The sequence below is a fragment of the Rhincodon typus genome, chromosome 10 (assembly GCF_021869965.1).
Source record: "Rhincodon typus isolate 14 chromosome 10, sRhiTyp1.1, whole genome shotgun sequence".
Classification (NCBI taxonomy): domain Eukaryota; kingdom Metazoa; phylum Chordata; class Chondrichthyes; order Orectolobiformes; family Rhincodontidae; genus Rhincodon; species Rhincodon typus.
The window spans coordinates 39,300,145-39,312,320 of NC_063341.1; the positions used below are offsets into that span (position 1 = coordinate 39,300,145).

Sequence of the window (12,176 nt, forward strand, 5' to 3'; positions counted from 1 at the left end):
TATTCCATAAGAGAAAAAATCCTAGGAGAATTTGAATTCACCTTGTTTAAGATATTCATATTACAAATATTATAAAAATTAAATACGTAAATATTCCCAGAATTTTTCAAGACCATTACCTAATCAATCACATTACAAAGATCATTTTTCACTCTTACTATAGGTATCTGAATGAAGGCTCAGATAAATTGTCATAAACCAAAATGACCAAAGCCCTGCATAGTACCTAATGAAAAATAAATAAAAACAGCTTTAGCCAGAGGCTACCTTGCAAAAATCTATATTCAAAAACATTACTTTGTAGTTGAAACCCACCAAAATTTTAAGTTTCATACCTCATAGTTCCATTTGTGTCTTTCTATATGTATCATTGTCAATTGCTAATCTTGTGAGTCTTGCTCCATAGTAATCTATGATGTAATTTGAACCATCAGCAGGTCCCACAATCTAGAAAGAGTTTAAAAAATAGTCAGTCAATTGCAATAATTTCATACCACTAACAAAATAATTACTCCATTTATAGAATTCAGCCTGTGGTTCCAGATAGCTGATTTTAATTTTAAAAAAATGTAATTTAAGAGTAGAGTGCCCATTTTGAGCTGGGTTACTTTGTCTACTTTGTTTTCCATATATGCAGCGAACTCAGAAGGCAGAACATAATGAATTGAAATAGATGTGAAATCACGAAGGATGAGAAGCCATTTGATGCAAATGCTGAAGAAAGCGTGAAAAAGAAATGTTTGTGATAAAACTTTAATTGAAGAGTAATACAGGTGACTTTGAAAAAGAAATGACGTATGTGACAAGATGATGCTCAACGGAGAAGAAGTATAAAGCAGGTACACAAATTTGATGAAATACCTCATGTGGCCGTTATACTTGGTCAAAGTAGTAGACTTTAATGAGCATCTTAAAAGAACACGTGAGGTTGACAGGAAGAGAAGTTTATGGAGAGAATTCCAGAGCCTGAGCACTCACATCCATGTAAATATGTCATCCGTAAACCTATAAGCCGTAATTTTGTGTAATTATCTTGTGTGGGAGCTTATTAAAAGCTTTTTGAAATTACAAATACACTATAATCACTGGGTCCTCTTTACTGACCCCAACTACGTTCTCAAAATAGATCAAGAGTGATCTATAGTTTACTCCTGTATGACATTTTATCCTTCCTTGCCACATTTAATTTAAAAAAAAACACACAATCTACAGTTCATTTCTTTGGAAATGTAAGTCTCCTCCTTTAATACTAACTTTCATGTCACTATTTCCTTCAGGAATGTGAACCAAGAATGACTATTTTAAATGTTTCCAATTGTCTGTCTACTGCAATATTTTCAATTAATTTCCAATCTCTCTTATCCAATTCATCCCTCATACTTATGTAATTTGTTTTGTTCATATCTAAAACCATAAAGACTTAACTATAAATTGTTCTCAAACTCAACATAAAATTTTATCACATTTTGATCATTCTTCCCAGAGGCTGCTTTATGACAAAGTTATTAATTAAACTTGCCTCATTGCACTAAACTAGATTTAAATAACCCATTCCCCAGTTAGTTCCTTGGCAGACTGATCTACAAAATTATCTTGAGTGCATTCTATGAATTGTTTTCCAACATGATTGTTAAACATTTGCTTTGCCTCGTCTATTTGATGATTAAAGCACTCACGATTACTGTACTATCTTTGTGACAGTAGCCACTAATTTCTTTCCCAACACTACAATTAATATCTGGGGTATCCATAAATTAATTCCACCACTATTCTTTACTGCTTGCCATTTCTTAGTTGTACCCAAGCTAAATCTGCATTTAGATTTTCACAACTATGATCCTTTCTCCCTAATCTCTTGATCAAGGAACTCTTCCTCTTTTTCAATTTTTCTTGTTCTTTTGTGAAGATCAAGCATTCTGGAATAACTAACTCAGTCTCAATCTTTTATTCTTGTGTTGATTAACAGTAACACAGCATAATTTTATGTAAAAGTAGATGATGTTTGACATCCCAAGTACTTAAGAAAATGAAGCCATAAGGCTTCCACAGCTCTGAACAAACAAATTTACTATGCAATATAAGAGTAAAATGAGATATATATCCAACTTATACTCTTGTATTCAGAATTAGTGCACTAAACATGATTGACAGAAAGAGGGACTGACCACCCACAGAACACATCAATTAAAAGATCCAGTCAAGACAGATTCCTTGGATTTCTCAGCAACCACCTACACATCAGTAACACTGTGGGTCAACAACTTTTATTAAATGTGTTTCATCTATACAAGGGATTCTAATTCTTCACTTTCAAAGAGCTAGCCATGAAACACAATCAAAACCACTCTACCACAAACTGCCTATATCCTGGTTGTTCAACCTCTTCGCCTAAATCCAGGATTCCCAAGCAACCAATTACTGCAACAATTTCAGCTTTGTTACGAATCTTCCTTTTTTGTCCGCATTTGTAAGAGTTAAATAGAGATTTCTATGTTCACACCAAAATTAAAAGAGCAGAATTTTCCAGAAGAATTTTGCACATCCTAAAGGCCAAGATCAGCAGAACCTCCAGAAAGGCCTTGGGAACCACAAAGGACTAACTGCTAAAGACATGGCTCCTCAGATATCCTTCAAGTTCGTCTGAAGATGGCAGTAAGTAGAAAGAGAGAGAAAAAAAGAAAAAACACGAAGAGGAAAAAGAAAACAAACGGGTGGAGCGGATGGGCTCTGATTTAGGAGGCGTACTTTGCTGCCATCTTGCACAGACCACTAATGGTTGAAAACCAAGACAGAGATGGGGCAAACTCCATGTAGGAGTGTTGATTTTTAGTTGTACAGTAGGAAATGAATCAAAAGAAGTTAATGGCTTTTGTGCTGTTCGAATGGACTCTGGGTTCAGTTCTAGGAATCAGTAGGGGGCTAAGATTTGGAGTCAGGATGGAAAAGATGTCTTGGGGAGTTGACAAAGTCCGAAGAGCAGGAGCTTTGTGTCAGGGAAAGTTGTGACAGGCTTGGAAGAATTAATATTTTAGTGCAGCTGAGAGAGTGGGAGTTGAAAACCATAAGGAGTATTTGCCTGATACAATTGAGCAAGATTAGAGCTTAGGAAAAACCCAAGGGCAATGTTTAATTTGGTGAAGCTACTTGTCAGCAAAAAGCTGGAGATGTGCGTGTGAATAAATGTATTGAGGGTGCAATTTTCAGACTCCAGGTTGAGGTGGATACCAGAGAAGGGGATGTTTAACTTGAACAGAAGCAATTGTTGGAACTGTTCCAGTAGGAATTTCAAGGCTGGATTGGCAAAAGTGGAGAATTATAATATTAATGATCCCAACATGTCATTACTATCAGGGTATGCTGGGGTGGGGTGGTTAGAGAAATCTGTAGCATGTGTCTTGATATTTGCTATTTGATGTGCTCTGTGGGATGTTTGATGCTACCACACATGTTAATTCTGGGTATTACAAAAAAAGCCATACACGCATTGTGGATTGTATTATTGTTCTTATTTGTATAATAAAACATGGTTTGTTCAAATCCTTAGAAGCTTGTGGCTTTATTTTCTTAGTAAGTCCTGGAACTCACATTTTTTCTAAAACTAAAGGCTACTGCTCCCAAACCAGATCATAACAAAGTTGGCAGCCTTGTTTGGAATCATGCTGGCTTTATATCAAACAGCAAGATTCATCCAGCAGATGCTGCCCTGAATTTCTCTGAGCTCCTAGACCCGGCTTTCTTGATCATCTTTTCTAACTGTGCTGACCTACTCGTGACTCTGTCCTACTGTTCTGGCCAGTTTGTACCTCAGCAACTAAAGATGAACATGATCTGAACTCCTCATCCAGGCTGCTGTCTGCAACTAAAAACCGGAAGAACTGCGGATGCTGTAAATCAGGAACAAAAACAGAAGTTGCTGGAATCTCAGATAACAAGGTGTAGAGCTGGATGAACACAGCAGGCCAAGCAGCATCAGAGGAGCAGGAAGGCTGACATTTCGGGCCTAAACCATTCTTCAGAAATGGGGCAGGGGAAGGGGGTTCTGAAATAAATAGGGAGAGAGGGGGAGGCGGATAGATGATGGATAGAGGAGAAGATAGATGAAGAGGAGACAGACAGGTCAAAGAGACGGGGATGGAGCCAGTAAAGGTGAGTGTAGGTGGGGAGTTAGGGAGGAGATAGGTCAGTCCAGGGAGGACGAACAGGTCAAGGGGGTGGGCTGAGGTTAGTAGGTAGGAGATGGGGGTGCGGCTTGAGGTGGGAGGAGGGGATAGGTGGGAGGAAGAACAGGCTGGGCTGGTTTTGGGATGCGGTAGGGGGAGGGGAGATTTTGACGCTTGTGAAGTCCACATTGATACCATTGGGCTGCAGGGTTCCCAAGCGGAATATGAGGTACTGTTCCTGCAACCTTCGGGTGGCATCGTTGTGGCACTGCAGGAGGCCCAGGATGGACATGTCGTCTGAGGAATGGGAGGGGGAGTTGAAATGGTTCGCGACTGGGAGGTGCAGTTGTTTAGTGCGAACCAAGAGTAGGTGTTCTGCAAAGCGGTCCCCAAGCCTCCGCTTGATTTCCCCGATGTAGAGGAGGCCACAACGGGAACAGCGGATACAGTATACCACATTGGCAGATGTGCAGGTGAACATCTGCTTGATGTGAAAAGTCTTCTTGGGGCCTGGGATGGGGGTGAGAAGGGAGGTGTAGGGGCGGGTGTAGCACTTCCTGCGGTTGCAGGGAAAAGTGCCGGTGGTGGTGGGGCTGGACGGGACTGTGGAGCGGACAAGGGAGTCACGGAGAGAGTGGTCCCTCCGAAAAGCAGATAAGGGAGGGCAGGGAAAAATGTCTCTGGTGGTGGGGTCGGATTGCAGATGGCGGAAGTGTTGGAGGATGATGCGTTGGATCTGGAGGTTGGTGGGGTGGTACGTGAGGACGAGGGGGATTCTGTTTTGGTTGTTATTGCAGGGACGGGGTGTGAGGGATGAGTTGCGGGAAATGTGGGAGACATGGTCGAAGGCGCTCTCGACCGTTGGTGGTGGTGGTGGTGGTTGGCGGGGGGGAGTTGCGGTCCTGAGATGTACGGGAGTGGAATGCCTCAACCTGGGAGCAGATGCGGTGGAGGCAAAGGAATTGGGAATAGGGGATGGCATTTTTGCAGGAAGATGGGTGGGAGGAGGTGTATTCTAGGTAGCTGTGGGAGTCGGTGGGCTTGAAATGGATATTGGTTTCCAGGTGGTTGCCCGAGATGAAAACAGAGGTCCAGGAAGGAGAGAGAGGTATCAGAGATGGTCCAGATGAACTTGAGTTGGGGTGGAAGGTGTTGGTGAAGTGGATAACTGTTCGAGCTCCTCGTGGGAGCATGAGGCTGTGCCGATACAGTCATCAATGTAATGGAGGAAGAGGTGGGGTTTAGGGCCAGTGTAGCTACGGACGAGGGATTGTTCCACGTATCCTACAAAGAGGCAGGCATAGCTTGGGCCCGTGCGGGTACCCATGGCCACCCCCTTTGTCTGTAGGAAGTGGGAGGAATTGAAAGAGAAGTTGTTGAGGGTGAGGACCAGTTCGGCTGAGCGGATCAGGGTGTCAGTGGAGGGGGACTGGTTGGGCCTGCGGGACAGGAAGACGCGGAGGGCCTTTAGGCCATCTGTATGGGGAATGCAGGTGTATAGGGACTGGACGTCTATGGTAAAGATGAGGTGTTGGGGACCGGGTAATTGGAAGTTTTGGAGGAGGTGGAGGGCATGGCTGGTGTCATGGACGTAGGTGGGGAGTTCCTGGACCAAGAGGGAGAAAATGGAGTCGAGATAGGTGGAGATAAGTTCGGTGGGGCAGGTGCAGGTGGAGACAATAAGTCGACCAGGGCAATCAGGTTTCTGGATTTTGGGAAGGAGATAGAAGCAGGCGGTGTGGGGTTGGGGAACGACGATGTTGGAGGCTGTGGGTGGGAGGTCACCTGAGGTGATGAGGTTGTGGATGGTTTGGAAGATGATGGTTTGGTGGTCAGGAGTGGGGTCACGATCAAGGGGGTGGTAGGAGGTGGTGTCGGAGAGTTGGCGCCTGGCCTTGGCGATGTAGAGGTCAGTGGACCATACTACAACTGCGTCTCCCTTGTCCGCAGGTTTTATAGTGAGGTTGGGATTGGAGCGGAGGGCTGTACGTTCTGTAGGGGAGAGGTTGGAGTGGGTGAGAGGGGTGGAGAGATTGAGGCGATTGATGTCATGACGGCAATTAGAGATGAAGAGGTCGAGGGAGGGTAGGAGGCCTTGGGGTGATGTCCAGGAGGAGGGGGTGTGTTGGAGGCGGGAGAAGGGGCCAGTAGAGGGAGGGTTAGGCTCACGATTAAAGAAGCAAGCGCGGTGGTGGAGGCGGCAGAAAAACTGTTCAAGCGTGAGCGGTATTCGTTGATGTGTGGGTGGAGGGAGACAAAGGTGAGCCTGCTGGAATCTCAGCAGGTCTGGCAGCATCTGTGAAGGAAAAGTCAGAGTTAATGTTTCGTGTCCGGTGACCCTTCCTCAGAACTGATGGTAGCTGGGAAAACGTCGGTTTGTATGCAGAAAATAGGGTGGGGAATGGGGTCGGGAGTAAACGATAGGATTGACCCAAAAGAGAGAAAAGAGCAGTGGATAGACAAAGAAATTGATAACGATCTGGCTAGGAGGGTGAATAGTTGTTTAATGGGGATTGTTGGTGACTAACAATATGTAATGTGTAATGACAGGCTATGTGATAACAAGGCCTGGTGTGCGGGGTAGGGACGAGGACATGGGAGAGTTTAGGCCCTAAAATGATTGAACTTGATACTGAGTCCAGAGGGCTGCAAGTGGAAAATGAGCTGTTATTTTTTTCCCCTACCCCACACATCAGGCCTTGTTATCACATAGCCTGCCATTACACACTACCTATTGTTAGTCACCAACAGTCCCCCATTAACAACTATTTACCCTCCTAGTCAGATCATTACCGACTCCTTTGTCCATCCAATTGCTGTTCTCTCTCTTTTGGCTCAATCCTATCGTTTACTCCCTACCACATCCCCCTCCCTATTTTCTGTATATAAACCGACATTCTCCTAGCTACCATCAGTTCTGAGGAAAGGTCATGGACCCGAAATGTTAACTCTGACTTTTTCTTCACATATGCTGCTAGACCTGCTGAGCTTCCAGCAACTTCTGTTTGTGTTGCTGTCTGCAACTGCCCAATTCCCAGCCAGTCAATCTCTTAACTCACAACTTCATCCAACTGGGCTTCACGAGACTGGATTTCAGCATCTATTCATTGAAATAAATGGTTCCTGTTGTTTAACTGGTATGAGCGGACCTCTTCTGCTCACCAGTCTTTATTCCCACCCCACTATCCCGCGCACGCCCCTACAACTGCATGCAACTGGCTAACAGCAGCATTTAGCAATATGGAGTCACCTCATCTAACTAACTCTTTCACTGACAAGCCGACTGACTCTTGACTTCTTATCATGGACTCTTGAATGGGTATCTGTGACCTATCACTATTTTGGATTGCACCCTTGTTACTACATACAATAAAATATAACCAGCAGTGGAACACCCTATTTCCTGAATATTACAATATTCAGAGGTACCAGATTTTACAGCATATGGAAATGCAAAAAAATAGCTTTTATTGCACTACAGGCTCCTACAAATATTTTTGAGTCTGCCATGCTCCCTAATGTGACAAACAAATTGTGATTCTATTCAAAGCAATTGTCCAAATTACTCAAGATTTTAAATGCATGTAATTCTATCCATCTAAAGAGTTAAAAGTTGATTTATGCAGTGATTTATTTCTATGTTATCTCTGTTTCTACCCCTTCTCTGCAGCTGTAAGACTGTTTTCTGCACTGTTCTGCTACCCTGATATACTCTGTATGGCACAATCTGCCTGTTTAGTATGCAAAATAACATTTCACTGTATCTCAGTACATGTGGCCACAATAAATCAATCAAACTAGTGTCAATCTTTATAGCCAAGTTTCTGAACTCTAAAAACAGCCAGAAATATGGTCAGCAAGTAAAACTGCAGTGGTTCACCCAAATTCCTGGTGGTTCACCGCAAAATCAGACCATATTGCTCACTGGTTAGTATAAAGCATTAAATTTGAGTTGTGTACCAGAAGGAAAGAAAAGATATCTTTTGTAAAGCTACTTTGGAATTTGACCAATGGGCTGAATTAAGATGATAAAAACAAATACAAGAGGAGGAAATAAAAACAGTAAATGCTGATCAACATCCAAGTCCAAATCGTTTTCTTTATTTAAATAAAACTGATTTAGTTGAGCTAACTTTGTCTGATATGAGAATTTGGTAATTTATTTGTATTTGTTTGGTAATTTATTTTTAAAATTAGAATTAATTGAATGATGCAACTATATTTATTGGACAGAAGCTAAGTAGTAAATGTACTTGGTGACTGGAAACTGTTCAAAAGAGTGATCAGACAAGTGTATTCTTGCATTGTTCTATTTTTTCCCTGAACAGAGATTGCATTCTTGGAGGATGGATAGTATAAAAGTAGGAGTGAAAGTTATCAACAATATCCGTTATGCAGAAAACACTGCAGTAATGAATGAAGACTTGCAAAAATTAACTGAAACAAAGGGAATGGTAGATAAGGGCTTAAGTCAAGTGTAAGAAAACAGAGACTCCCTTACATATAGTCTCTATTCTAGTGCTATATTCTTGCATTTTGTTTTCTTTCCCTTTCCTCATTCATGGCTGGTTTTCAAGAAGTGTGGTGTGCTGAGGGGAGGGAGTGGGGGGGTTTCACTAGACACAAATAAGAATCAGCCTGCGTTGTTAAATATTTGGAAATGTGCTGACTTGTTTGCAAATCACCATTGTGTTAACATCCATAATTCAGAGACCAAATGAAGATCACTTTATCTTGCTCCGAGAATTCAGCATATTGAGTTTCATTTTTAATAAGGTCACACAGAAAAATAAGTGGACACAAAAAAAAGGACAATGAAAGGAGGAAATAATAGTTGTCAACAAGAAAATGAAGTGAAGAAGAACAAAGAACGCACAAGTGTTGAAGGAGGAAGCAGGTCAAAATAGAAACAGAGTAGTAAAACAGAGGTGACAACTGACAGTTTTAGTATTATTAGGTCTACAGACTATTTACAAGAATGGATTCATTGGTACCCCAAAATTGAGCACTTTGGAATGTGGAATATTTTTTAGTGAGACCCTGTTGGAGAATATTCCATGAAACTCACTGTTTCTTCTGCAATACCAAAACCAAAGAATATAGTATTTGTGAAAGAAAGAACCAGATCAGTGGAAATTTGCTAGTGGGCATCATGGAGACGTGGCTGCAAGGGGATCAGGATTGGGAACAGAATATCCAAGAATACACATCCTATCGAAAAGATAGGCAGGTGGGCCGAGAGGGTGGGATTGCCTTATTAGTAAGAAATGAAATTAAATCAATAGGAAGAAACAAAGTAGGGTCAAATAGTGTACAATCCGTGTGGGTAGAATTGAGGAACCACGAAGGTAAAAAAACAAACATAGTTGGAGTTGTGTACAGGCCTCCAAACAGTAGTCAGGAGATGGGGTGCAAGATACACCAGGAGATAGAAAAGGTGTGTAAGAAAGGCAAAGTCACAGTGATCAATGGGGGATTTGAATATGCAGGTGGACTGGGAAAATCACGTCGGTAGTGGATTGCAAGAAAAGGAGTTTGCGGAATGTCTACGAGATGGCTTTTTGGAGCAGCTCGTGGTGGAGCCCACAAGGGAACAGGCGATACTGGATTTGGTGTTGTGCAATGAGGCAGACTTGATAAGGGAGCTTAAGGTAAAGGAACGCTTAGGAGGCAGTGATCATAAGATGATAGAATTTATTCTTCAATTTGAGAAGGAGAAGATAGAATCAGAGATAATGGTATTACAGCTGAATAAAAGCAACTACAGAGGTATGAGGGAGGAGCTGGGCAGAATTGACTGGAAGAGGAACCTAGCAGGAAAGACAGTGGAACAGCAATGGCAGGAGTTTCTGGGAGTAATTCAGGAGATGCAGAAAAAATTCATCCCGAGGAAAAAGAAGTATGGTACAGGGAGGATGAGGCAACCATGGCTGACTAAGGAAGTCAGGGATAGCATAAAGGCAAAAGAGAAAGCATATAATGAAGCAAAGGCAGTGGGAAACCAGAGGAATGGGAAGCTTACAAAGACCAACAGAGGGCAACAAAAAAAGAAATAAGGAGGGAGAGGATTAAATAGGAGGGTAAGCTAGCCAGTAATATAAATGAAAACTGTAAGAGTTTCTTTAGATATATAAAGGGCAAAAGAGAGGCAAAAATGGACATTGGAGCACCGGAAAATGACGGTGGAGAGATAGTAGTGGGAAACAAGGAAACGGCTGAGGAACTAAATAATTACTTTGTGTCAGTCTTCATGATGGAAGACACGAGTAATCTCCCAAAAATTCAAGAGAGTCGGGGGCAGAGCTGAGTATGGCGGCTATCACCAAGGAAAAAGTGCTAGTAAAACTGATTGGCCTGAAGGTGGATAAATCACTTGGACCAGATGGACTACACCATTTAGTTCTAAAGGAGATAGCTGAAGAGATAGTGGAAGTTAGTGGTGATCTTTCAGGAATCACTAGGGTCAGGGAGGGTCCCAGAGGACTGGAAATCGCTAATGTGACACCCCTGTTTAAAAAGGGAGTAAGGCAAAAGACGGAAAATTACAGGCCGATTAGCCTAACCTCGGTCGTGGGCAAGATTTTGGAGTCCATTGTAAAGGATGAGATTTCTGAATATTTGGAAGTGTACGGTAAAATAGGGCAAAGTCAGCATGGGTTCATCAAGGGGAGGTCACGCCTGACAAATTTGCTGGAATTCTTTGAGGAAGTAATGAGCAGGGTAGAGCCAATGGATGTTATCTACCTGGACTTCAAGAAGGCCTTTGACAAGGTGCCGCACAGGAGGCTGCTGAGTGAGATAAGGGCCCATGGTGTTAGAGCAAGGTGCTAGCATGGATAGAAGATTGGCTGTCTGGCAGAAAGCAGAGAGTGGGGATAAAAGGGCTTTCTCAGGATGGCAGCTGGTGACAAGTGGTGTTCCACAAGGGTCAATGTTGGGACCACAACTTTTCACTTTGTACATTAATGATCTAGATGACGGAACTGAGGGCATTCTGGCTAAGTTTGCAGACGATACAAAGATAGATGGAGGGACAGGTAGTATTGAGGACGTGCGGAAGCTGCAGATGGACTTGGACAGGTTAGGAGAGTGGACGAAGAAGTGGCAGATGGAGTACAACGTGGGAAAGTGTGAGGTCATGCACTTTGGTAAGAAGAATAAAAGCATGGACTATTTTCTAAATGGGGAGAAAATTCAGAAGTCTGAAGTGCAAAGAGACTTGGGAGTTCTAGTCCAGGATTCTCTCAAGGTAAACTTGCAGGTTGAGTCAGTAGTCAGGAAGGCAAATGCAATGTTGGCATTTATTTTGAGAGGACTTGAATATAAAAGCAGGGATGTACTACAGAGGCTTTAGAAGGCTCTGGTCAGGCCACATCTGGAGTATTGTGTGCAGATTAGGGCCTCATATCTCAGGAAGGATGTACTGGCCCTGGAGCAGGTTCAGAGGAGGTTCATGAGAATGGTCCCAGGAATGAAAAACTTAACATTTGAGGAACGTTTGAGGACTCTGGGATTATACTCATTGGAGTTTAGAAGGATCTAATTGAAACTTACAGAATACTGAATGGTCTGGACAGAGTGGATGTTGGGAAGATGTTTTCATTTGTAGGAGAGACTTGGACCTGAGGGCACAGCCTTTGAGTAAAGGGAAGACCTTTTAGAACGGAGATAAGGAGAAACTTCTTCAGCCAGAAAGTGGTGAATCTATGGAATTCACTGCCACAGAAGGCTGTGGAGGCCAGGTCACTGAGTACATTTAAGACTGAGATAGATAGGTTCTTGATTAGCAAGGGTTACAGGGACAAAGCAGGAGAATGGGGTTGAGGAACTTATCAGCCATGACTGAATGGCGAAGCAGACTCGATGGGCCGAACCGCCTAATTTCTGCTCCTATGTCTTATGGTCTATGATTGGCAAATTATGAAAAATATTCCTAATCAGTTCTGGTAGGCCAAATGATCATTTCAAGGTTCTCGTTTTCTTAATTTGTGACATTTTTATGAAGTGCTATGCAAC

The 12,176-nt window shown here is 42.7% G+C and overlaps 1 protein-coding gene across 1 annotated transcript in view; it reads right to left on the minus strand.

Moving 5' to 3' along the window:
- Positions 1–336: 336 nt before the first annotated feature.
- tm2d1 (TM2 domain containing 1) overlaps positions 337–12,176 on the minus strand; it is a 45,294-nt gene continuing 33,454 nt past the window's right edge. The window contains exon 6 of the mRNA XM_048602088.1: positions 337–447. Within this exon, the coding sequence (XP_048458045.1) occupies positions 337–447 (111 nt within the window). The remainder of the gene's footprint in view (positions 448–12,176) is intronic.